The sequence below is a fragment of the Gracilinanus agilis genome, chromosome 2 (assembly GCF_016433145.1).
Source record: "Gracilinanus agilis isolate LMUSP501 chromosome 2, AgileGrace, whole genome shotgun sequence".
Taxonomy (NCBI): Eukaryota; Metazoa; Chordata; class Mammalia; order Didelphimorphia; family Didelphidae; genus Gracilinanus; species Gracilinanus agilis.
The window spans coordinates 615,420,268-615,447,977 of record NC_058131.1 but is presented as its reverse complement, the minus strand read 5'-3'; the positions used below and the strand labels follow the sequence as shown (position 1 = coordinate 615,447,977).

Sequence of the window (27,710 nt, the reverse complement as noted above, 5' to 3'; positions counted from 1 at the left end):
TGTTAAAGAATATTATAATGCAGACATCCTGGCCCCTGACAATGCCAGTGAAATATGGGCTTGTTTTGCTCAGCAACATAAAGTAACCTGTTACTTCTGTTTGGGAGTTCTCTGTGTCATTAGAACTCTGGCATCGTCCCCAAGATCCATAAACTTTGCTTTAAGTAAGTTAGGATAACACACATCCCTACATGGATATAAACACAAACCTTTTGGATGATCCTAAATTTGAGTTCCTCTTCCCTCTCTCTCACCACTGGCACCTTCAAAGGTGTCTGGTGTATAATGGCCCACATCAACAAGGTTCTCAAACTCAACATACCAGCCCAAATAAAATGGGGAAGAATCAAAATGTCATACATGTTAAGTGAGAGAAGTTCTGAGCTGAACGTTTTCTGTTTAAAAGGTTCAATGCTTGGCATTTTCCAAACCTAAAAGTTGGGAACCAGTATTTGGGGAGAAGATGAATAGTTTGCTTTCCCTTAGAACATTTTAAGATTTTTATTGAGAGCTTCTTGGGAAAAAAAGGATTAGCAATCCTTAACACGAGCTCAAACACAATTATTTTGTTGTGAGGCTATAATTGGAAATATCCAAAGTGAAGCAGTAGATTCTGCAGCTAGTGCTCCAACAGAGCCCCTCACAGACCATAATCAAAGGCATCAGGATTATTCTGAAAGTAGAGATCATAGAAGCCTTTAAATGTCTTCACATCAGTGAGGAGAGCTGCAACGATGGGGTCATTCCTCATGGCAACAACCCATAGCTTCAGAGCAGGGGTTTGGTCCAAGCAGCTGTGCAAAAGAAACAGAAGCATGAGCAGAAGGAAGGGAAGGTGCCCCAAAATGGCAGACTCTGATACTGTGTTTGTTTCAGTTTTATTTTGTCCTTTTAATCCACTCTATAGAAGGACCTCGCTTTAGCTTCAAAGGACGTGGTTTTGTTTTGTTTTGTTTTTTAATTTGAGAAACAGGATTTAAAAGAGCCACATAGATATTATACCTAATTCTTCTATACTTCCAAAGAGGCTAATGCTGAGGACAGTATCCAAAGACTTCAAAGCCAGCTGGTATCCTGTGCCCCAGGCTAGAGCCTCAGTTACTCTGCAGAAACAGCAGCAGACTTCCCAGACCCCATGGATGGAAAGGAAAGATTCTCCAACTTTGGAATCATAGAGCCCTGACTGCTCTAAGGAGGAATCAAATGAGTTCTTATTGAGTTGTTCCTCCCCTGCCTGCATAAATAAGCACACCATCCAAGTTATTGCTGTAAGGGTCCTCATCTCCTGCTCTTCATGATGGCCTTCCATACCTATTCCTGTGCTTGCTAGTTACATATTTCTTCAACATTAAAGGGTTATGGCATTGTGGTGTTAAATAAAATGTACAATAGCCTGTGTTTTGGCAGATAACCTTCATGAGTTAGGAAGAAAAAACCAAGTGGCGGCCAAAGTGTGTTCTAGCTTTCAGACTCCCTTAAGCAATCTGGGCCAAGTCAGTATTGTATATAGACATTAGACCTAGAGAAACATCAAAGAATAACTGGACACATGGGCCTACAGAAATATACTCAAAGGACCAAAGCAGAAATATGGATGTAGCTTGGCCCTGGACATAAGTGGCAGAACAATTCATTTATGTTTAATACAGCAGTATCTTATTTTAAAAATTGGTTCTTATATAATCATGAATAGATAATCAAAGAAACTACAAAGGGACAAAGGAGTGAGAAATTGTTGTTTGTATGCATAACACTTTATGGTAAATAGTTTTGAAATTTTGTTGAATTTTGTTCTTAAAAGTTTAGTATAGTTATTTCAAAAAATGCAGAAGATGACTATCATAGCCTGCAAAAATCTAAAGGCTAAATAAGTAATACACTACTCCAACAATAATTATGCCCTACTTATAGGAAATCTACTACAAAGAAGTCAAATGTCTTACTTAGGTATCTCATATAGTTCCAACCGTTCAAACCAGGGCCAGATGAGGTAATCAATCATAGATACAGAGTTTCCACCAAGAAAAGTTGTCCTTTGTCGGTTAAGAACCTGAAAAATTGGACAGAACAAAATGTAAAAGTTTTCATTTATGTATCTATTTGATGCAGAAGCATTAGCTGAATCAGTCTTCATTTGCTGCTTTCAGTTATGTGTGCTCTCTATTGCCTCATCTGAGCAATTTAAATGAACAAGACAAACCCTTGATAAGGAGATACCATACCTGAGGGAATGGTGTAAATCATAGTTAGTAAAAATATCAAGAGTTTTGGGGAGTTAATAGCTATGTTAATGTTGAATTTAATTTGGCTATGTCCCCCAAAACACTAGGAGACACTTTAGCTATGCTACACTATAAGGGTAGTTAGATTTCCATAAATACAAGCTCTAAATGATAGCCTACTCCACTTCTGACCATGCAACAAAGCATAAAAATGTACCAGTTTTAAAAGAATTAAGGAGAATCACTTGGAGACTTCTCCAACAGAGTCCAAGGATGCATAGAGCCTCTAGAATCCTGTAGGAATGTTGAAATAGGCAAACTGGAATGGGTAGAAAACTGTAATCAAACAGTGCCAGGATTCTGGAGAGGTCCAGCATAAGCCCCAAATCCAGCAGGGTGGCCCTAGTCTAGGAGCAGAAGGGCCTTTGGCAAAGACCAGCCCAGAGAGACTGTGATGCCCCATGAAAGGAGCCCAGTGTCCAACAGCAGTGGAGAAAGCCCCTGGAAGAGCCTAGTACAAACAAAAGGGGCAGCTCTGATCTCTATAAGAGGAAGGCCCCAGGTGGGCCCCAATTCCATGGGAACCAGAGACCTTCAAAGGACAAGTCTAGTCTTGGCCAACACATTCAGGGCTAACAAGGATCTACCAGGGCCTTTCACATGTGCAGCAGCAGTGCAATAATCCAAGCACAGGCCCCCAACCTAAAAGCTGCTGCTGAGATAAGCAAACCAAGGAAAACATCAAATATTACCAGGAAATACCTTGAACTAAGAGATGAATAGAAGATAAACCCTGAAAAACAGCAATCCCACAACAAGATGAGAGAATCTGGCCAAAAGAACTATAATAGTACCTGGAAGAAATATAACAAGAGGTAAACTAGAAGAGCTAGGGAAGGAATAATGGTAATGAGAACTTATACCTTCAAAAAAATTGTGGGAAACCTTACCCCAAAACTGAATGCACTGAAAATTGGAATAAGGCCAAAGAGAAAACAACTACACAGGACAATAATAAATTGTATTAATATATAATTAATACAGAATAATAATAAATAATTAAATTAAATTAAAATATTGAACTCTTAGAACTAGAGTAAAGTAAAAATATAAATTTGTATCAGTCATCTCCTGAAAGAAACCTCAAAATAGAAGTTGTCAAAAAAATTATAGCCAAAATCCAGAGCTTGCAAGAACAAGAAAAAATATTACAAGCAGCCAAAAAGTAAGTTCAAGTAAAGATCACATAAGACTTGACACTTATTCTATGAAGAGGAGGAGTTTGGAATACAATATTCCAAAATGCAAAAGACAAGAGTTTCACAAAGTATAAAAATAAAAATAAACTTACCAGAAGAAAAACAGACTTTGAAGGAAATAGGATTATTACTAAACATTCATGATGAAATAGCCAGAATTGCATAGATATTGTGAAATGGAAATGTAGAAGCAAAGAGAAACAGGAAAGTGCACACTTTTTTTAAACTGTAAGGGAATATAGAGGGCTAAATTATTTACATGTTTGAAACAAATCTCCCAACCCTATTATCTTTAAGGGTCATAGAGAAGGTTGATATGACAGAGGACTTAGGTGTCACTTTATTTTGTTTTGATGGCTTCAGTTACTGATAAAAATGGAAGGGACAGAAGATTACATTGGAGAAGGAAAAAATGATTATCATATAATATATGTACATAAGATGAAGAGTACTTAATCATGGTAAAAGGATCAAGGTGAACAGTTATCTCATGAACTTCACTTTCATCTGAACAAAACTACACACACACAAATCTTATTACAGAAGTACCTTAAATTAAAAAGGAAACAGGAGAGAAAAGAGATAATGAAAGGAAAGAGAAGGGCATAAGAGAGAGGGCATGATATGTAATAGTTATAAGGAAAACAAACCTGAATGTTAAAAGAGTGTCAAGATGGGGATAGGAAAAAGGGCAGCTTCTCAGTGAATAGAGCCAGACCTGAAAACACAGGGTTCTGAGTTCAAATCTGCTATGTCACAGAAGGGATTTTTTTTTTTATCAAGTATGGGTTAAATGAAGGGACTCTGATATCCCTTCTAACTCTATGATTATGTAAAGTCATCTTACCCTCTCTGAGCCTCAGTTGTTTTATCCCTAAAAATGCAAATATTATTACCTGCAATACCTACCTTCATAGGGTTGTTTGGGGGGAGGGGAATCTTTGTAAATCTTTTGAGTTATTACAGTCAATTAATGGTTCAGATTTCTTCAGAGTAAAGAAGGCAACTTTGGTTAAATCTAAACCCCAAAATCTTCACTGCAAAATTCCAAAACTATTCTGAAAAATCACCTTCAACAAAGTCAACAAACATTTGTTAAATATCTACTATGTACAAGATAAATGTGTTGGGAACAAAGAATTTTATTCAGAGAAATGGCTCTGGGTGGTCCGTTAACTGCATAGTTACCAAGTTCACCAAACACAAAAGAAAGCAGGGAATGGTTCCAATTTATTCTACTTCACACACATTTAACTAGAGAGGTAATATATATAAAAGCACAGTGCTAAGCACTTTGGGATATAAATAAAATCTGGTTCATAGGAAATGCCCCCTCAGTAGCTATTCCCCATCCAGAATCTTCCTTATTTTGGTTTTATTCAATCATTTTAATAATTACGTAAGTTTTTAGCACTGTGTACTATAAGATTTTAAATTTCAGTTTTATGCTAAATATGAGAATTCTAAAGTAATATTGTGATCGCTGATTTTAAAATATTATAGCTCAAGTCAAAATGGCTTTTAGCAGCTTTTATTTACATAGATGTGGAAAGAGCAAAAGTGGAAAAATGTAAGAAGGTAGAGAATTGTCTAGCCTACCACCCTAAGTGCTGCTCTAGTGTCCAGGCCTCCCCAAGTCCAATCTCCACATGGATTTCCCCGGTAATCCTCAACCAGAGGTCCCAGTGGTGTCTTCAGCCAGGGTTCCACCAATTTAGCCTCCTCCAAAGCCAAGGCAGGGATCTCAGCCACTTACTCCAAATACCAGGAAGGGAATGAATCTCTGGAAACAAACTCTCCAGAAGCCAGGAAAAGAATGCATCTAGACCATGCTGGTCTCTTCTTTTTATGCTCTTTTTTTCCGCATCACTTCCTATCACTTCCTGTCATTTCCCCTTCTCCCTCTCATTTAAAAGCTCTTTCAGAACTTGCTATTTTAAAGGATTCCTCTGAGAAACTCATGTCAAAATGTGTTTTGTGAAATGAAAGGCAACGTGGTATAATGGAAAAAGGATACTAGACTCTTTCCAGTGAGGAGACTCTCTCTGTTCCTGTCTCAGTTCCAGTAAGTATTGTGTGACCTTAGGGAAGTCATTTGATGTCTTAGCATATTTACTTAACTGTAAAATGGATAATAATACTACAACATCATCCAACAACCTACAGAATTCTGCTAAATTAACAATGCTGTTATTCAGATGGGTCAGAAAATTCCAACTCACTAAAAGAAGTGACTAGATTTAGACCCTGATTAGATATCCTCCTTCCAACAATCACCAAAATGTCAATGCACAAAAAGCCACATTTAAATCTATTAGACCAATACTTCAGGGTGAGATTCTTAAATTGGGTGTGGACAACTCTTTAGACCTAGCTTAGCTAACAAGAGATAATCATACTAAGGAGTTAAGGAATCATCTCTGCTTAGAAGTCAAACTCATACAAGGCAGCATGACAAAGTGGATAATGATGAACTGGGTTTAAATCTTGCCGCAGACAATTATTAACTGTGTGGGCCTGCGCAACTTGATGAATCTTGGTCTGTTTCCCAAACTGCCAAATGAGGGAGAGTTCAATGATTGCTGATTCCTTCTAGCTCGAAACCTGTGATTTTATGTTCTTATAATAAAGGCTTTCAGTCCAACTCCTTCCCATTAATGACATAAATTGCTTAATGTCCTCTCTTTGTTGAATGAATGGTAAAGCAGGCTAAATTTGCTTTGGTACAAAGGTACATACACATTATCTATCCATGTCAGAATCATGGAAAAGATGGGCATCAAGTAGTTCATCTGACCTCAGTTCTATTTGTCAAAACCCAAATGAAGGAACTCTCTCCTCCCTTTTATAGCTCACCTTGAGAAAGCCAATTACAGTAAGTACCTCCTCCTCCTCTAAACTCACACCAAATCCTCTGCAATCTGGTTTTTGACCTCATCATTCAACTGAAGAAATTGCTTTGTCCAAAGACACTAATGGTCTCCTTCAAGTGTCCAATCCAATGTTCAGGTTTTTTTTTTCCAATCTTTTCCCTTCTTGACTTCTTTGCCACCCTCTTCCATAGAATATTCTTTCCTCTCTGGGTTTTCAGGACACTTATAGATTCTCCTCCTACCTATCTGACTGCTCCTTCTCAGTCTTCTTTGCTGGATCTTCAACCAGGCCACACCCACTAAACGTGAGCACCCCCCAAGGGTCTGTTCATTTTTGCATGTGTGGTCTCATCAGCTCCCATGGGTTCAATGATTATCTCTAAGATCTTTATCCAGGCCTAACTTCTCTTCTCACCTTCAAGTCACACCACCAACTACTTAATGGATATCCTGAACTGTATGACCCATACAAATCTCAAATTCAGGATGTGTAAAACACAATTCAATGCCTTTCATGCTAAACCATGGGTCTGCAACCTTTTTGGCTGTGAGAGCCATAAATACCACATTTTTTAAAATGTAATTTTGTGAGAGCCGTACAATATGTTTAATACTGAATACAAGTAAATATGCGCATTTTATGTAAGAACAACACTTTTAAAGTACAATAAGTCTCTGAACTATTTTTAATAATGTTATTATGTACTAACCAATGATGAATAAAGTACATTAATGTGACTTCTGGTGCTGCATGGTTTTGCTGATTATTAATCAAAATTATTTTGATTATTAATCAAAAAACAAGAATTAATGGGGCACTATAGTACTGATATAACTGCACACATACATATAAAACTCCTTTACACTAAGAAAATTGCTGAAATAAAGAGAGAAAAATTCAGGGAAGAATACTTTTTCCTCTCCCTTTCTCAAGTCAGGCAACAGGAGAAGAAAAAGCTGCCGGCCTGCTGGTTAAGCCATTTGGCCACATAAATTAAGTAGGAGATCAGGAGATTACAGAAAATAACATGACTTGTGTACAGGCATTAGTAGGTAGTGGGGGAGGAGGGTACCTTTTCATGGAAAACTGGTCAGGATACATCACACACATTTCCTGGCACAGGTGTTTATCAGAGCTGCCTACTCAATCATTCTATATCAAATGAAACAACTACTGGGGAGAAATGCTTCTCACTAATGAAGCATATGTAAAGATGTAATCTGACTATAGTTCCCCCTTAAGAGCAGGTAGAAAAGTTAAAAAGAATAACAATCCCACAAATAGGGAATGCAGACCCCATGAATGTACTGAGATAAAGCCATGTAAATCAGAGGCAGAGGGGTAGAGAATGTAGACAAAAGTGATCAGTCACTATACAGAACCCCAAGATGTCAGTAACAGGTGTGGAAAGAGTAAAAGGAGGGCAGAAGGAGGAATACACAGCACACCTACCAAGCCGAACTAAAGACCAGGATTTGTCTCATGCGGTAATATCAATGAGGGAGCTTCTATCTTAGAAGATAGTTGTGGTACCGAAAGGATCACGTGAAGTATCACGTGACGCACGATGTCATGCATAAACTGTTAGTTACTATGCTGCGGTTGACTTTATGGCTCCTGCAGAAAGAGCCATATCTGGCCCTCAAAATAGCCAGATATGGCTCGAGAGTCATACGTTGCTGACCCCTGTGCTAAACTCTCCCTTCCTCTGAACTTTCCTATTACTACCCCAGAGTACCAACATCCTCCAAAGCATCCAGGCTTGCAGTAATTATGTCACACTTGGCTCAATACTTGCACTCACTCCACATATCCAATTTGTTGCCAGATCTTGTTTTTTTTCATCACAATATCACTCATACGCATTCCCTCCTTTCCTCGGAACCAGCCACCACTCTCACTAGGCCTTCAACACCTCACTCCTGGACTACTGCAATAATTTTCTCATTGATTTTCCTGCCTCAAGCCTCTTCCCAATCCAGACGATCCTCCCCTCAACCAGCCAGCAGATCTTCTTGTGAATTACCAGGTCACCTTCTGCTCCATAAACTCTAGTGGCTCACTATTATCACCATGGTTAAATGTCAAATCTTGTTTAGCTTTTCACAAACTGGATCCTTCACACACTTCTAGGCTTTTTAAGCTTTATTCCTCTCCATGTACTCTAAAGATCTGGGCCACTGATTGACCCTCTTGTTGTTCTCCCGTCTCTTGACCCCATGCCTTGTCCTGGTTGTCCCTGATGCCTATCTAGACACAAATGGAAGGAAGGCTATACAAACACACATACACACAGAGGAACCTGCCTTTCTTTCTTCTTCCATGCCTAATACAGTGCCTGGCACATAGGAAGCTCTTAATAAATCCTTGTTATTATGATGAAGAGGTTAAAACTCAACAAAGGAGAAAAAATTCTATGGTTTTTAGCAGTGAAAGAGACAGTACAGTCCTTAAGGGAAGAATGATGTGCAGATTATGACATATTAGACAAACTGATTTGAAAGAATGAATGAGTAGGTTTGGGATGAGGTTTTAACTCAAGTAAAGGAAAAATAATAATCCCCAAAACCTATACAATGAAAGTCCCACAAATTTATCCTTGAAACTTTCTTAAACAATCTGCAAAGGACTATATGCTATCTTCAAACAGTTATAGATAGAAAGGATCTGAAATCTCTGAAAAATAAGGTATATGGATCTAAGACAATTGCTATACAAATTATATTATTATTTTCATTTTCACTATATCCAGCTAAGTTAGGAAAGAGGCAGGGAAAAAGGATTTCTACTCAATAAAAGAAAACTGGCAGAAATACTGGATGGACAGATGAGGATGAATTCTTGGAAGGATTTTGTCATATCCAGCTGTGATTTTTTTTTAGAGGAAGGTCTCCCCAATCCATAGCTGCTTCTTCCTGCTTCACTAAGAGGAGAGAGATGCAAAGACGCCAAAGGGAAGAGAGCAAATGAGACAACCAGGAATGCTGGGAAGACCCACAATGGCCTCCCTCCTACGAGTCTTCCCTATAAGCTAAAGCAGAACAGAGATTGTCTGTGAGTAGAAGAGGACAATCTAGAGGAGAGGAGGGAACCTAGACTGACTTGGGAAACAGCAAATTCTCATCTCCCAACCATCCCACACTGATTGCTTCCACGAAAAAAATAGTCTTCTCTCCTGGGCTCTGAAAATTGTTTTACTTTTTCTTTTTTCTCCTCTCTGTCTCTCACCCAATGGAATAATTAATTCAAGTGAAATAAATCTCCATTCCATTATTATATGTCTATAGGACAGAGCTGGAGGTTGGAGGTAGAGGGAGAATTATAATATTCAGTTATGATACCTGCCCTCGGGAGCTTACAGTCTGGTACACTTTCTACATAATAGCAACATTAGAGAGTTATAAGATAATGTGCTGCATGATGGCAGGTTGAAGGAAAGACTGTTACTATATAGGATTAAGGGTCAGGGTAAGGAAAGGCTTCCCACAAGAGGCATATTTGCATTCTTCACAAAGTTTTGAGGAAAATAGGTAGGTTATTATTCCATTATTTAGTTATCAGCCTCTTCCAGGTCCCTAGATAGTATTGTCAAAAGGCAGGCCTATAAAGGAGTGGTGGCGGTGTGAGTGGAGTGGGAGGAATGGCCAATTAGGAACTAGACAGTTTATCTGGAATTGGAAACCCTATCTTTAGGTCCAGTCCTTAGGGGAACTGAGGTGCCTGCTTCCTAAATCCAGGTTTGTAAGGATGAGCACAATCTCTGATTTGACAACAAAGGATCTGGTCCATTAGGCGAGAGGCTGGAAGTCAAAGCCTTCTGCTGTTAGACAATCCAATAAAGCTTTCTGCTTTCCCCTGCAGTGAAAGATAACCAGATAGTTGCAGGGGAGCAGCTAGACCTGAAAAGGAAGTGCTAGTCAAAGGGAGGCAGCACAAGTCACTGTCTCCTGTCCTTCCAGCACCTGCCACGAAGGGGCCCCATTCATCAAGAGATTCCAGCAACTGGGCACCAGGCAATGGAGAGTCAGGCAAATAGGACCTGACTCAGAGGGACTGGCTCCCTCTTGTGGAGAGCACAGGGGAGAGGCAAAGGCACAAAATCACCCATCTAAGAGAGAACAGGATCCTTAGAGATTATGGAGTCCAGCCATCTCACTTTACGGTGAAGGAAACTGAGGCCCAGATAGGGGAAGGGACTTGCCCAAGATGACATCAGTATTAAGTTAGATTGGCAGTGTGCCTGGGACTGAGGAATAAAGGCTGGATGGATGATTTTAGCTGTTATGTTTCCTGTACAACAAACAAAAATAGATCTTATCAAAAGCTGCTAGATCTATCCATCAATCCAATACTAGCACCTTTAAGTTGCATTGCTATGTGCCAGCGACTGAGCTGACATTCTGCTGAGGGGCTGGCGAGGAGACAGTATAGACATACATAGATAAAAACAGAAAAAAGAAAATCAATTCAAGATGGCTCGGGGGAGGGCACTTGAAGTCGGGGAGACTTGGGAAAGGCCTGGAATGGGACAGCATTTGAGCTGCTTCTAAAGGGATTCTCTGAGGCTGAGGGGAGGAGAGAGCAGCCCATGGGAATGGGGGACGGAAATGGAGACGAGGTTCTGAAGAAGCAGACACATGGTCCATTGGCCGGATCAAAGACCGACATTAGGACGTTAATGTGTAAAAAGGCTGCAAAAGAGGCGTTGCAGACACTTTGTGAGGAGCTTTAAAGCTAAACAGAAGGGTTTCTCTTTTCTCCCAGAGCAAGAGGAAGTGCCTGCGGTTTAATGAGTAGACATCTTCCCTTCAGAAAAGTGGCAGCTGTGGGGAGGATGCACCGGCAGAGGGGGGATGTGAGGCCTGCAGAGACAGACGTGGTGGTGGTGGTAGAAATGACAAGTTTTGGCAAGCCCTTGGATATGAGGGTGGGATTAAGAAGTCGAGGGTAAAATGGAGGTTCTGAACCTGCAAGTTTGGAGTGAAGGGCCTCTGGCAGAAGGGAGTTTGGAAGACAATTCTGTTTCAGGACATGAGGAGTTTCACATGTCCAACCTGGGGATATGGAACTGAAAGTCAGGAGACAGCCTGGGGCCCAATAGAGCAATCTTATCAGCCCAGAGATGGGAGGAGGAACTTTGGGAGTCATCAAATTCCTTTATTTTCTGGATGAGGATGAGGCCCAGGAGATTCAGTGACTTGCCCAAAGTCCTGGAGTAAGTATTAGAGGCAGGCCTGGAAACCAGATCTTGACTCTATAATCCATGTTCTTTCTACAGGAAATGGGTTTTGAAAGTAGAAGTTAGGAGGGAAAGGTTTTTGAAAGCAGGCATCAGAAAGAGAAGCAAAAGATCCTATATCAGTTCATTATGTCCCTAACTTTTACAGCTTTACTCATGTCACCTTAACATTCATCCTATGTGACAGCTTCAAAGCCAGCTTTTCCTCACTGGAGGATGGAAGCATCTAGGAAATTCTGTTAATACTAATTAGAATGAACTGAGGAGGAAGCATGGGCACAATGCATTTGACAAACTTTAAAGCATAATACAAATATTAACTATTGTAACTGTTAAAGCTTTATCCCTCATAAATTCTTATTCAAAGCAGAAAGTCCCCAAACAAGAACAAAAACAAATACTAATCACTGGATGACAGTCTATTCAGAAGAGAAACAGAACATGTTATGGCTCATTCTAGGTTAATATTTTTCAAATGTTTTATAAGAATCAAAGCTAGAAAGTTGCATTCAGCAGGCACTTAAATTCTCCCTATCAAATATGGCCTCACACTCACATGTTAAAAATACATGAGGGGGTAAACAATTTAAAAATCAAAACTATGAAATCAAGATTTTAAGAATATTTTTGTATCTTTGTTTTACCTATATCCTGTAGGTGAACACTACTGCAATCACTTTCTGTCACCTGGCTAAGCTACTTTTAATAGATTGAAAACAATCTTCTATTTACAAAAAATAAAAATATCCTGCTGTTACTGTATTTGGGCCAAAAAGATCAGAGCAAATGCAGAAAGTACTAGGGATTAAAGGAAATTACTTTCGGAAAAAAAACCCAACCATTCCCCTCTCTGAGGCCCACACTGCACTGATTAGTGGATGTGAGTAATAATCCACATTCTATCCAGGCATCCTGGGCCATGACTAGACATCCCAGCTATCTTCTCAAAAATAATCGGATTTCAGGAAATGGATTATTAATTTATCTAGGAAAATTCAGTAATGTTTGCTTACGTAAATGAATAAGATAGCAACATGCTGGATTGGATTAAAACAAAATTTACTGGAAAGGAAAAAGCATGGATGGATCTAAAATGGGAGATAATGACTAATTTTAATGTTAAGAAAGAACCTATTTCTAATAAGGCTCACTATCTCCAAATCTCACTAAAGTAACAAAGAATTCTAACTAAGAGAAGTTACAAAGCCTAGGTTCTGCTTGTATCCTGATTCCCATGACCATTAATAGGCCAATGGGCAGAAACTACATTTAAGCCTGTGTTTGACCAATACCTAGGGCTAAGATATCATGTCTATGACAATTTCTTAAATCTTTTTTTTTTTAAACCCTTACCTTCCATCTTGGAGTCAATACTGTTTATTGAATCCAAGGCAGAAGAGTGGTAAGGATAGGCAATGGGGGTCAAGTGACTTGCCCAGGGTCACACAGCTGGGAAGTGTCTGAGGCCAGATTTGAACCTAGGACTCCCGTCCCTAGGTCTGGCTCTCAATCCACTGAGCTACCCAGCTGCCCCCTAAATCCTTTTTTTTTAATCTTACCTTCTTTAAACCTTACCTAAGCAGTAGTCAAGGCTGGGCAATTAAGAGTTGAGTGACTTGCCCAGGATCACATAGACAGGAATTATTCTGAGGCTACTTTGTCCCCAGAGTCTCTGAACTCCAGGTCTCGCTCTTGATCTACTGTGACCTCGCTGTGCCCAACCACTTCATTCGAAGGTGGTTGGTGACAGAGAGTCTAGGGCTCTTATCAATTCCACAAGAAAGGCAGTTAACTAATTTTTCTGCTTATGTAGAGGCCTGCCTGATAAGAAACATCAGGACTTTCAGTTTCGGTTCTATCTCTGCTCAAGTTGTTTTAACTCCTGTAGGTGTTAAATCAATGAACGGTCAACAGATAAAATAGGTTAAGTTTTCTTTGGTATAATAATACCATAAAACATCTATGTATGCTAGAATTGTGTCAATGGTAGCTAGGATTTTAAAGAGCTAACCTGACTTAGCTCTGCTTGTTAAAAAACTTGGCCATAGTAGCCACTTAGTTCCTCTTTTGCTCCTCTCTTCTGGCCACAATGTCTCTCTCCCCTTGCCCAGCCTGGTCAATTAGTTGCTTGAGCCTAAGCCTTTGCTCTCCCACAGCTGCCTGACTTGCTTGCCTCATGTCTCTCTTTTTGGCTCCAGCTCCAGTTTTTGGCCCTAATGAGATTGTGGAGGGAGTCTGCTGGCTAGACAGATTTTCTTGAGTGGCTGATCTAACAAATTAATATTTTAAAAACAAAAAACAAAAGCAGAGATTAAAACCAGATCCTGCCTGAGGAAAAAATAAGAAAAAAAAAGAACACTGTATGGCAGTTGGTTCTTTCAAGGGAAGCAAGATTAACAAATTAGGGAGTATTACGTCTAAGTAAAACAAGAAAGAATAAGTAGATTTGGAGGGAGACATTAACTCAAAAAAGTATCCCCACAGTAAAGAATTATCCAGTAGACGCTAAACAACCACTCTAGTCCAACTATCAATAATATGGAATTAGGTCTTAATCAATGATACATGTAAAACTCAGTGGAATTGTGCATCAGTTGGGGGGGGGGGGACGTGGGAGTTTGGGGGAGAGGGAAAGAACATGAATCATGTAACCACGGGAAAATATTCAAAATTTAAAAATAAAAAAAAAAATGATCCAGTGATAAATTAGAAAGGCCCATGCCACTCCAGAGAGGCTAACTTACAGAGAAAGGGCTGCCCACTGCACCTTAGGCACATAAAGCCACTTCAACTCCCAGGGCTCCAGTTTCCTTATAACTGTAAAAGCTTTTCCCTCCTTTAAGTCAAATGGCCTCCAAGGTCCCTTCCAGCTCTAAATCTACATTCCATGATCAGAAGTGTGGATCAAGAATTAGATAATAACTATCTGGGAGGTTTGAAAAAGAGGGGATTGGATTAAGGTATTTATTTTTTCAAATGTTGTGTATATATGTAATTATGTATGTAGTGTGTAACAATACTGATCGATTTTACAAAATTTTTAAATTAAAATTTTTTCTCAATTACTTGGGCTATTTGGGGTTTTGATCAGACCTTTGATTTCATTGGCATAGATAAGGAACTCCTTCTGCCACTGCAGATGAGGACTTGCTCTGCAAAATTAGTCTTTGACAGTTGCCTGGAACACTCAGAGCCAGTCATGTGTTAAAAGGTAAAACTTGAACCCACGTCTTCCTAACCTAAAGAGCAACTCTCAATCCACACCAGAAACGTCAGGCTTTCTCCAATGTAATTAGGAAGTGTTTAACAAAATAAATAAAAATACAAAACATATGTAATGTTGATCTGAAGTCTTCTCAGTCAACATGTGGCCCACAAGGATCCCTTTCTACTTAATATCTCTGCACTATTCTACATTGCCTCTAAAAATTTTTTTTAATGATTACTTGTTGGAGAAACTTATTTTTGGTCAACCTCTCACCTCGTTAATGCTATAACCTAGATATAATGGAGTAAAATGAAAAGGGAAAGGAAGGGAAAAATAATTTCTTAGTTGGAGGCAGTGTGGCTTAATGCATGCAATACTGATTTGAAGTTAAGTTCTGGGTTCAGATCTTACTAAAAGTGTTGGGTAAGTCATTCAACCATTTGAGCCTCAGTTTCCTCATCTATAAAAGACCTAAAATCTACAGTAACCACCTCCCAGGTGTGTGGTGAGGCTCAAATGAGATAATGTATGGAAAAGCACTATATAAATAGCAGTTATTATCATTATTCTTCACCTTGGAATACAGTCCAGGGCTCAAGCAAGGACTACACCAAGCTCCATATTCCCAAAGGTTACTGGCCTCATTAGCAAACTATTCTAACTTGGTGGCTAGTTAAGAAAAAATAATTGGAGGGGAGCGAAACACAGGAATTTAGGAAGATAACTACAAGGGGCACGTTCCATGTATCAGGGTCAGGGATTTTAGGACCTGGCACACATTTGCTAGCTCAGATTGATAAGATTATTGATTTAGACTTATTAATTGATAAATTGCTTTATTGAGTTGATTCAATCAGTAAGAGATAGTCCTAATTATTAACAGATTAAATAGCTGCGTAAAGTTAACTATAGAATATTGATAAGATAATCATTTCAAGCCTAAATCATTTAGAGAAGAAGGACCACAGAAATGGCCATAAGAACCAGGCAAGTTTTGGTAATCACTAGCTTTGAACAAGAAAACTGTAAAAAGGTAACTTTGTTCCCTTTTTGCCTATAAAAACCTGTCAGTGACTAATGTTCAGGGTCTAGGCCTGACTGGATATTTCTGCAGACCACTGATTTGTGTAATTAGCTTATTATCATATTAAAGCCAATTTGCTCAGAAGCCTTGTTTTCAGACTCTTTTATAAGATACAGCAAGTATGAACACATCAATGCAGAATGAGGGAAACAGAGGATTTTCTGGATTTAACAAGATCTGACAAGATACAGAAAGCCTTGGGCAAGAAGGTGGAGGAAGGACCGAAGTGGTGATACTGTGCTGTGATTCATACAGGGGAAGGCAATGAACATTCTTTACCTCCTCCAATTTGTTGAATTCATTACAGAGTTCTTCTTTCTTGGGGGTACCGTGTTCATTGTTTTGAACTGCTGTAATAACATCCTTGGCCAAACCTGGTATCTAGATAGAAAATAAAAATTCTTAGCATATTAAGGATAACTACATTTTCCTTCTTCAGTTAAAATAACAGTGAAGCCTTTTTATTTCAATACTTTAAAGAAGCCATAATTTTTTTGTTTATTTATAATTAGGCAGGTAGGTAGTAAAGTGAATAGAGTGCTTGGGCCTGAAGTTGGGAAAAATAATTCAAATTCAAAGTGTTCTTCAGGCATGTCAGATTCTTTATGACCCCATTTGAGGTTTTCTTGTCAGACACTGGAATGGTTTGCCATTTCCTCCAACTCGTTTTATAGATAAGGAAAGTACAGCAAAGATGGTTAAGTGACTTGCCCAGGGTCATAAAGCTATTAAGTGTCTGAGGCTAGATTTGAACTCAGGAAGTTCTCGTGTCTTGTCTTCAGGGCCTGTACTCTGACCACTGGCACTACCTAGCTGCCCCTATATAAATGTTAGATATTATTTTTGTCAGTCTGAATAATCTTTAAATGAGGAGTCCCTTCACCAATAAAAGAACACAGCCACTCAGAAACACTAACAGAGTTTTCACAAACTGCTGTGGCCAAAATATGTCATCACTTGGTGGGCCCACTGCCTGGCAATGAGCCTCCAATCTTAGCTAGGCTGGAACTTGTCATGCTCATAGGTTTTTCCAGCTTGGCAAGACCTGCCATTTTGTTCCTATATGGCAGGTAAACCTAGAGTCATCTCTGTGCTGTGATAGAACCCTGGAGATGACATATTATTTCCCCTGTGAATAATAACTTTGTGGCATAAGACTTATTTTATAGGCTTTCCAAAGTATTATATAGAGCCTTATGTTCCCAGGAGAGAAAAGCTTATTTTCAATATGGGAGATCACTTTAAAAGAGGGATTTAGGGGGCAGCTGGGTGGCTCAGTGGATTGAGAGTCAGGTCTAGAGATGGGAGGTCCTAGGTTCAAATCCAGCCTCAGACACTTCCCAGCTATGTGACCCTGGGCAAGTCACTTGCCCCCATTGCCCACCCTTACCACTCTTCCACCTAGGAGCCAATACACAGAAGTTAAGGGTTTTAAAAAATATTTAAAAAAATAAAAATAAAGAGGGGTTTATATAACTCCATGCATAACTGATTTTCTTAGCATCATACAAGTAAAAAGAAAAGAGGCCCAGTTAGTTTTCATTTCCAGTCAAACCAAGCAGTGAATTGTCTTGCTCCCTTATTTCCCTTTCTTTCAAAAACCTCTCTCTCACAAGTTTCGAAATGTTATCCCTTTTATTACTTACTATTCCCTTCTCTATTTTATTCCCCTTATTCTCCCTAGGAACTTGGTCCCCTTTAATTAAGGACAGTCTTTCTCATGAACCCCTTCCCATCCTTATGTTCTTTCCCCCTTACAATACATCTTATAGCCATAAGTTCTTAATAATTATCATTAGCATATCTTTAGCTTCAAGCTTTAAGATTATTCTACAGCTAGGTGGCACAGAGGAAAAAGCAGCCCTGGATTTAGAGTTACAAAGTCCATGTTCAAATTTGACTTTAGATACTTTACTAGCTATGGACCTTGGGCAAATCATTTAATGTGTTTGCTTCAGTTTCCTCATCTATAAAATAGGGATAATAACAGCACTTATCTCCCAAGGTTGTTGTGAGTATAAAATAGTATTTGTAAAGGACTTTGTAATCCTGTAAGTAGCATGTAAATGCTATTATGTTGTTGTTGTTTTTATTATATGGGCTGTCTCAAAAGTACTCATATAGTTGATGTGGATATGATTTGGGATGTAGACTCTAAACTACCACCCCAGTGCAACTATAAATAATATGGAAATAGGTCTTGATCAATGACAAATGTAAAACTCAGTGGAAATGTACGTTGGCTTTGGGGGAGGGGGAGAGAAAGAACATGAATCATGTAACCAGGAAAATTTTTATATTAAAAACATTAAAAATAATTAACATAAAAAAATACTCCCATATCCTGAGCAACAGAAATATATGCTGTTCTCTGCTAAGAGCAAACATGTACCAGTTGATCATTTCTTACCTTTAATAATAATGGTCATAATACCAAAACCAAAACCAATTTCTGCACTGGTGACTATTCAAAATAATATTCAATATACTCTTCCTCTCCCTCCCCAACCAATGGCAGGAAGGGGAAGTGGCAAATATTTTTAAATGAAAGAATAGCATGGTAAATATCATTGATGAGGCTCAAAAAATATAAAAAAGTAAAATTGTATGGCAAGAATAGATTGAAGATGTAAAAAATTAATTACCTTACTTAACAATTCCAAATTCATCTTTTGTAAAGCTTTCTCATATGGATCTTCTGGAAACAGCTTCTTTCCTGGATAAACATCATCTAGATATTCACAAGTGATAGAAGAGTCATGTATCAGCTGACCCTTGCTATTCTCCAGAACTGGTATTAGACCAAGGGGATGCTTCTTAAAGAACCATTCAGGCTTGTTTTTCAAGTTAATATTGACGACCTCATGTCTTGAAAGATATAAGGAAAAAAAGTATGTCAAGAATTAAGATGTTGCATATCACATTACCAATTGCCTATTGCTCTTAGCTATTATTTCCATGTGGAGGTCCTAAAGGCATCTCAAACTCCAAATGTCCCCAGAACAGTATCATCTTCCCCTTCAAACCTTCCCTTCTTTCTAATTTCTCTTTTTAAGGTACCCACCATCCTTCTAGTCCCCTGGATTTGCAACCTCAGCTAGCCTTGATTGTCTCTCTCCTTCACCTTTCATAACCAGTTTTAAGTTGTGTCAGTTCTAGCTCTGTAGTAAATATATCTCTGATCCAATCCCTTCTTTCCATTCCCACAGCCACCAATCATCCTAATTCTAGAAGGTCCTCATCATCTCATCTCATCTAAGCTATTGCATACAATAGTCTCCTAATATTTCTCCTTCAATTCAACTTTTCCCCCAACTAATCCATTCTCCACACAGGTGCCAAATTGATGTACAGGCTTCTTAATGTATGGGAGTCATCATGTCATCTCTTGTATCATCAAGCAACTAGCCCAATAACATATTAAATTGGACTTAATAAGTGCATGTTGAATTCAAGTTCAGATTTAAATCCTTGGGCATAAAAATAATTCATGAGCACTGTCAAATGGCTTAAAAATCTGTTGTGAAAACATTTCTAAAGAAAAAATTGTGTATGTATTCAATTACATTACATAAGCACAGATGGAAAGCAAAGCACTGCTTAATATGCAAAAGGTGATATGAAGATAACTTCGGCAGACTCGGGTTCTGCCTTCGGGATTATAACAAAGTACAAGGTAGAAAGAAGATCTGGACACAGGTAGGTAGAATGCGAGTCACAATTCACTTGGTCAGTTGATTAATTTGAAACCTGCTTCAAGAATCAGCACAGGTGTTTTATTTCAAGAAGGCCCTCTGGCCCAAAAGAACCACTTAAATTTGCAATGAACCCAGGGTTCGTCAAGTCTCTCCCAGAAGTGTGGGCCCGATGCACGCGGTTCCCAGCTCCAGTGGGCATATCTCACTCACTTGATTCCTTTGGCCTTTAGGACGAGCCTGGTTCTCTGGGCAAAGGGACAGAATCTCATGCTGTAGAGCCGGATAACTCCCAACGGAACAGGGCCGGGCTGGGGACTGCCTGCAAAAAGGCCCAGCGTTCAGTGAGCTGACAGGCCGGGAGCACGCGCCCCCGGCCACCCCCTCCACCGGCCCTTCCGCCCCCCACCCTCCGCTGGCCAAGAAAAGCGAACCGAGAGCGGTGAGGCTGCTTTGGGCGTCCACTCTCACGGAAGGGAAGGGAAAGGAAGGGAAGAAAAGGAAAAAGGCTAGGGCTGCAGGCCAAGCCCGCCGGGATAACGGCACCGGAGCCCCGGCGATCGAGGACCCGGCGGAGCTGCTGCCAATCGGCAGCCACCAGGGACTCACCTTTCCCCAGGCTCCGAGGAGACTCGCCCGACATCGTGGCTTCAGGGGCTCGCAGCCACTTCTCTGGTCCGCTGCACTGTGAGAGGGAAGGTGCGGTGCCTGGGGTTGGCCCCTCCCTTCTCCTCTAGAATCTCTGGGGCTGCCTCGGGGTTATCTGGGGGAGGGGAAGAGAGGGGAAAGACAGGTACGGAATGGAGCCCGCTAGGTGCCAGGGACAGCAAAGCAGAAGAATCCCGGACTTCTTCCGCCCACAGCTACTAGCCCCAGACTCGTAGGCTTGGCTCTAAAGGGAAGGGGCTGCGTCACTAGCAGTATAATCGAAAACGAGCCAATACGTAGATGTTTTCGAGTAGGAGCCTGTAGCCATAGGCAACCTGGCTTGGATCTTTTTTTTCTAGGATTATTTAGGAACACAAATGCTTAAGATCTCAAAATATCCAATTACTTTTTCCTTTAGTTTTCGAGGGCGGAGGGTGGGGGGGTGGGAGGGGAGGAGAAATCGTTCTTCACTAATGATAGCAACTTTAATACAACACTTAAGAGCTTATCTTGATCAATAATAAATTTTTAGGGCTCTTTCCACATTATCTTCATTGATCCCAGGAAGGAGGGACTGTATGTAGTCCTCTTTCCAAGCTAGAAATGGCTTGAATATAGGATGTTAAATAAAATTCTTTCTGGCAAAATGAGCTTAAACTCATTATTTTATAAGTTCCTTGAGGGCAAGGACGGTTTTTTGCATTTGTATCCTCATTGCATAGCACACTGCTGACCCATAGGAAGAACTTAATAAATGCCTGAGTTGACCAGGGAGAGTATGATTACAAACTGAACCTCTAGCATAAATTTAATACATACTACCAATTCTCATACAAACTCAGGAGTAATGCTGGATTCCTCTGCTCTCCCACTTCCTTTTCTAAGTTTACATTTATTGAGAGGTGCAAACAATGTGGTAAACATCTTCAGCCAGTGAATGACCAACTTGAAAGGTTATCTAGGTATATATGTACTATCTTAAAGGGCTTTAGGAATGCTTAATAGTACTCTTAAAAATTTTAATCCTGCTTTGAAATAGCTAGGATGTTACACTGTGACTGTCACATATGGATTTGTCTTAGGTTCTTCAAACGCAAGTTTCCAAACAGCTGACTACAAAATTTGCTAAGTCATTCCTGGATATTATGGTTATTTAGTTCTTACTTCCTTGCAAAGGTTTATGATCTTCTGCACTTATCTGTCACATTATAGCTCCAAATGATAAGAACAGAGAATGTCAAAAGAAAAAAATGCCCAAGCAAACATTTACTGGGGGAAAAGGCACACATCTCACAAAAACTATATGAAGAAAACACTTTGAAAGGTAAAGTATCATATAAATTTGAGCTATAGTAATGTATATGAATTTTGTGGTTGAAGAAGAAAGGGGCTAGGGACTGAGGAATCTGAAAAGCCATGGTAATTTTCTTCAGCGTTCCACTGCCATATCTGACTAAGTGCATCATATAGGAAGCCTAATGGAGCCAAAGCCAGATATGACCTTCAAGATGTAGTTGGGCCACCTCTGCCCTAGATAATTGCAATGGGCTATTAATTGGTCTCAATAGTTCTTTTACTTTCAATTTTATTAATTTCTCCTTTGATTTTTAGTATTTCCAATTTAGTTTTTGTCTGGGGATTTTAAATTTGTTTTCTTTCTAATTGTTTAAGTTGCAAGCCCAATTCACTCATCTCCCTCCTCTATTTTGTTAATATAGGCACCACTCAAAGAGATAAATTTTCCCGAGTACTGCTTTCACTGTATCCCATGGGTAGGATGAGCCAATAAAATAAAAACGACAATCCTACCTAAACTAATTTACTTATTGAGTACCATACCTATCAAACTACTGAAAAACTTTTTTATAGAATTAGAAAAAATTATAACAAAGTTCATCTGGAAGAACAAAAGACCAAGAATATCAAGGGAACTCATGAAAAAAAATGGGAAGGATGGGGGCCTACCAGTACCAGATCTTAAAATGTACTACAAAGCAGTCATCATCAAAACAATATGGTCCTGGCTAAGAGATAGAAGGATAGAACAATGGAATAGAATAGGGGTAAATGACCTCAGCAAGCTAGTATTTGATAAACCCAAAGATCCCAGCTTTTGGAACAAGAACTCACTATTTGACAAAAACTGCTGGGGAATGAGGAAAACATTATGGGAAAAATTAGGTTTAGATCAACATCTTACACCCTATACTAGGAAAGATTCAAAATGAGTAAATGACTTAAATATAACTAGGGAAGTCATAAAAAAATTTAGGTGAACATAGAATAGTATACTTGTCATATCTGTGGGAAATGAAGGAATTTAAGACCAAATGAAATATGTAAACTCTTTTGTTTAATTTTTAAAGCCTTTCTTAACCCTTTCAGCATCATTATACATTACTCTTCCTTTTCTGAACTATTTTCTCATCTGTAAAATGGTGCAAAACCCACCCAAACTACCTTATAGGGTTCTGAAAATCAAATTTTGTAAACATAAATGCTTAATAAGTAATAGTAAAAACTAATTTAGATATTTATAAATGTATATGCAGATCTATTACTAGAATCAGCACTAAACTTTTCTCCCATCTAATACTTAGTTCTTAACACAGAACAATATTGCTTTCCAGAAATATATTTATTATCATTCTGCCAATTCTTTCCCTTAAATCTCCTAGGAAGTACCTTCCCAGTAAGGAATATTACCTGAGATGCCTCTCCTGCTACAATTGTAACTGCTTAATTCCCTAAGATATATATGTTTGCACCTGTACTGTAATAAGTAAGTTATAAGAGAATAACAATTAGCTAATATCAGTTAGGCCTCAAATTGGTTGCTATGTGAAACCTAACCAATCTATATTTGGAAAGCACTTTGCCAGATTAGGGGCTTATATTTTTTGGGACATGGAAGTCACATAAAATATTACATTTTTTAAGCCAGGACTAAGATTATGAGGGACAGGGATTGAGGTGAACCTAAGGCCTAGAACTTTTAAACCTTTCTAAAGTAGACAGACCACCAAGCCTGGCATAGGAAGAACTGGGTTCAAATATGACCTTAGACATTTCCTGGCTGTGACACTGGGTAAGTTACTTAAGCCTTCTGTCTTGGAATTTATATTAAGACAGAAGGTAAGGATTATTTAAATATATATGTTCAATTTAAATATATTTTTATTTATATATATATATACGCACATATAATTTAAATAAATATATATAATTTCCATTCAGTGGCAGAAATGAAACTACTTTAACATTTCAGCAGGATCCAAAAAGTCCTATAAAATTTAGGGTTTAAGATCCTTGAGTGTCTAGATACTGAGGAACCAGGAATGGTGGCATAAAAAGAAAAACAAAACTTTCACAGAATACCAGATTTAGAACTTATTTGTTAAATGTGGCCCACTGAAAAACAAAACAAAAAGTTGTTTAGCTAGGGAAAAGAAATCAAGTTAGAACAATTTAAGGGAAAGCAGAGTTCCTGTTGTGTTTTTTGGTCAAGATGTAGTCTTCCTCGCTGTCAGCAGAGTGTATACTTCATGTATTCATCACAACTAAGTCATTAATAAAGAAAAAATAATTTTGAGATGCCACAAAATCTGAATATTCTGCAGAATTTTCATGATCTAATAATTACCCCAAACAAGCTCATATGAGACATATTACTTTGTGGGGGGAGGGGAAGAAGAGGGGGAAATTGTGTAAAAACCGACCAGATGCTTTCTAAAAGCAGCAGATATCATTTTTTGCCTTTCCTTGTAATTCCAGGGCTCGGCATATTCCCTGGCAAGTAGTAAGCGATTACTAAATGCTTTGCCCAATACAATGAATGGCTGCACCGGACACTGTGCAGCCTGGAAGCTCTCCCTCTAAGCTACTTTTGGCAGGTATAAGCCTGCGGCCAAAGTGCAGGAAAGTAGGTCTTTCCCGACAAAGGCGGGCACTCAAAGGTCAGGGCCCTCTGAGAAGCGGGGGCGGTGGGTGGGGAAATCCGCTTCACAGAGACAGCCAACCACCGATGCCCAGGATCTAGTATCTAGATTCCCAGGTCTCATTCTCCACTGAGATCCCAGCCGAAGGCCTCCACCCCCTCCCAAGTGCCGTACCCACACTCCTGGGGCCGCCTGCCAGGTCCCTGGGAAAAACGAATTATCCGAGTTGTGAAGAAGTGCGGTCTAACTCCGCAGGCTGCTTGCACCCAGGAGCTAGAGAGCCCATTGTGCGGCTCCTCTGGATCCAGGTCTCTGATTGGTTGAGGCGTTGAGGTGTTTTCCCCAATCCCGTCGGGCTTTCCAAAGGCAACCCACCCCCACCCTCCCACCAATCTAAGTCTAAGCCAATAGATGAAGACGTTAAGGTCTCCAGGATACAAGCCAACTGTCAGGGGCTCCTGGTAATGACTAACTTTGTGGTCCGAGAACACTATTCCTGCCCCATTCTCGTGGTTTCCGTCCAGTTCCCTAGCTGGGTTTGCAGGTGGGGGTTGGGGGGAAGGGGTATAGGCAGGATATAGGCAGGGTATAGGCAGGGTATAGGCAGGGTATTAGCGGTTGAGCAGTGGTCGGTCCTCCTAACTGCCTCATAATGAAACAGCCCTAGGTGTCATTTAGTGATGTATGAGAAGACTTCTAAGACTTCTCCTCACCATCCAACCTCTTCCTGGTTTCTTATCATAACCTTTCTTACACTCTACACGAATCCTAACTGGACTGTTCCTCACACACTCAACCTCCACTTTCAACTCTGGAGCAGCCGTCCCCAGTACCTCGAAAGTGCTTCTTCACCTCCACCTCTTAGAAACCCCTCAAACAGCTTCCTTTAGATTCAGCTCAAATGCCTCCTTCCGCCATTCCCTCTGTGTGGGATGAACTTAAGTATGTAATTCTCAGAGTAGTATTTGGCTTGTAACTCCAATTTTCAAGACCCCTGAATATTATTATTCCTTAGACTAAAACTGTACCCCCCCCTCCACCCCATAAAATTTTTAGTTTTCCTGACCTATTTTCAAAAACCTTGGGAAGAGTTTATAGCCTGGGAAATATACCAACCTTGAGATAAGCTGAAGGAGTAAAGTGTTTCGGAGCAGCTGGGTGGCTCAGTAGATTGAGAGTCAGGCCCAGAGATGGGAGGTCCTGGGTTCAAACTTGGCCTCAGACACTTTCCAGCCTTGTGACCCTGGACAAATCACTTGACTCTCATTGCCTAGCCCTTATCACTTTCCTGCCTTAGAACCAATACACAGTATGTATTCTAAGATGGAAGGTAAGGGTTTAAAAAAAAAAAGAAAGAAAAGAAAAGAGCAGGGTGTTTCATTTGTAGCTTTAGTGTCCCAGGCTGAAAATCCCATGATAGTTATGTTTTTTTGTTTTGTTTTGTTTTATCATGGAGGTCTTTAGAAGTAGATAATGTTGAAAATCCCAAGCTCAAGATTTGAAACCTCACAGCCCCCTTTTCCCCTATTGGATAGAGGGAAGGAGGAGAATTTTGCATCAGGATTATTATAAAAGTCTATGATTTTATGTAGAAGGAGAGAGGACATTTTTGCAGAGGCAAGCAGCTTGTGTTTTCTCCAAATAAAGCTCCTTTTCCTCTGCCAGTATCTTATCAAGTTTCCAGTCTGCTCATTTGTGGGAAGCCAATAAGAGAATACATAAAATCTGAGACTCCTCTTTTGACCCCTTTTGTGATCCTTGTGATTTCTTGTTGAAAAGTATTGTGACCTTATTGAAAAGCTTTAAGTTCCTAGCAAACCTGAATTTAAAGGGTTAATTGCCCAGGAATGCAGCTACAGCCAAGGCCAAAACTTTAGCAAGGGGCAATTCAACCCTGAGAAAAATATTCCCAACTTGGCTTCCTGATAAGAAGCCAGTCAAAATTCAGCCTTGGCCTTGGTCTATTCTGAAGCCAATGTTTTGTGTTTTGATGTGACATAATTTGTAACTTCTGCACATCTGCAAAGTTTGTTTTTTTTTGGGGGGGGGTGTTCTTTTGTGTGAAATGAGTCTTGAAATATATATAATAAACTCCATGCTCCTGGAGCCAGAGCTGGAAGCATGAGGTAAAAGACAACTCCCTTGTCCTGTCCTAATTTCCTTATCAACTAAACTGTCCTTATCAGATTATCAGAGATGATAAAGAGATCTCAACATTTGGCACCTGATCACAGGGACCTTGAATGGTTGGAACACGGACCTTGGATCACTGGATTCAGGTAAAGGTTTGCCCTCCTCCTCAGACAACTCCCAAATTACGACAGTTTAGTTTCTGCCTGAAGAAGGGCAAGAAATCCAGAGTTTTCAGAACTCTCCCCTTAAGGGAAGACACTAGAAATAAAAGAATAGATTAACAGGATGGGACATAGTGAATCAAAGGAAAGAACTCTTTTTATTGATATAACTAAGCACACCCTCAGAAAATGGGGAGTAAAAGTTAGTAAAGAACAGCTCACTAAATTTCTTAATCTTATTCAAAATTGTAGCCCGTAGATTCCCTTAGAATTCTGGCAAAAAGTCGGCAATAATTTGAAAAAGTATTATACTGAGCATGGATCAGAACAAGTGCCAGAAAAAAAATTTCATCAACTGCTGAAAAAATAACTTTGTTATCTGGTCAGAATGCAGAGAATGAAATCTTTAAAGTTTCAGTGTTAGAATCAAAAGAGGAGTCTCAGATTTTTATCTATTCTCTTATTGGCTTCCCACACTCATTAGAGTGATTTCTGGGGTTGTGAGCTCCCCCAAAATTCCACTCCATTTAGATGTGGGTCTGCCTGGAATTCTAGAAAAATAGAAGTGCCTTAGTTTACCATATGAGCACATTTGAAGCCTTCTGTATGCTTCAAAAAACCCTGCAAGCAAGAGAGCAGATAAGGACTAATAGATGGAAGAGAAAAGATTTAAGCCATTATCCACAGACACTATTCCTTTGTGTAAGTATCAAAGAGAGTGGAAAGATGCACCCCATTTTCTTTAAGCTTGTGTAACTGAAGGTCAGAGAAAAGCAGCTGAGTAGAAAGTAGTGCAGTGCTTGTGTATGAGTGTGACTTTAAGAAAAAGAGATAAGAGAGAGAGAGAGAGAGAGAGAGAGAGAGAGAGAGAGAGAGAGAGAGAGAGAGAGAGAGAGAGAGAGAGAGAGAGAGATGAGTCAGGAAAAAGGGGATTTCTAATTAGGAAATTTGAGAGGACAGTAGGAATAATAAGGCTAGATGGAGTAAGATAATAAAGATGAGCTTCCAGGTTGGAAAGGAGAAATCCCTCTACTCTGAATACCAGGTGGAGAGATCCAGCAAGTATGATTAGTTAATCTGAGCTGGGATCTTGTCAGAAGCCTGTGTATGGTCAAAGAGAAGGGCAGTTTTCAGGGTGGAAAACAAAAGTAGCCTCTCCCCCACCCCCAGTTTTCTGAATAGATACAAGATAACTTAAAGCTGCACCTGAGCTGGTTATCGGGTTATAATCTAGAAAAAGAGTATTAAT

At 39.6% G+C, this 27,710-nt stretch overlaps 1 protein-coding gene across 2 annotated transcripts; it reads right to left on the bottom strand.

The window, feature by feature from the left end:
* Nucleotides 1–485: 485 nt before the first annotated feature.
* Nucleotides 486–24,406, bottom strand: LOC123236261 (glutathione S-transferase omega-1-like). Of its 2 annotated transcripts, XM_044662562.1 has the most exons (7): nucleotides 24,342–24,406; nucleotides 20,191–20,344; nucleotides 19,795–19,903; nucleotides 18,532–18,754; nucleotides 16,166–16,267; nucleotides 1,944–2,050; nucleotides 486–794 (listed from the first exon to the last, which is right to left on the bottom strand). In XM_044662562.1, the coding sequence occupies exons 2-7, from the start codon at nucleotides 20,222–20,224 to the stop codon at nucleotides 641–643; spliced, it is 729 nt and encodes a 242-aa protein (XP_044518497.1). In that variant the 5' UTR covers nucleotides 20,225–20,344; nucleotides 24,342–24,406; the 3' UTR covers nucleotides 486–640. The 2 variants fall into 2 exon arrangements, with proteins under 2 accessions (XP_044518497.1, XP_044518498.1); XM_044662563.1 differs by lacking the exons at nucleotides 16,166–16,267; nucleotides 24,342–24,406 and having other exon boundaries at nucleotides 20,191–20,456.
* Between the last annotated feature and the right edge of the window lie 3,304 nt (nucleotides 24,407–27,710).

Excerpts from the sequence above, each read along its gene's own strand:
- LOC123236261 (XM_044662562.1), bottom strand. The coding sequence starts at position 20,224 with ATGTCGGGCGAGTCTCCTCGGAGCCTGGGGAAAG. Across the intron at positions 18,755-19,794 it reads CTAAAGGCCAAAGGAATCAA|ACATGAGGTCGTCAATATTA; the intron begins GTGAGTGAGATA and ends ATATCTTTCAAG. Across the intron at positions 16,268-18,531 it reads ATTTGGAATTGTTAAGTAAG|ATACCAGGTTTGGCCAAGGA; the intron begins GTAATTAATTTT and ends TTTTCTATCTAG.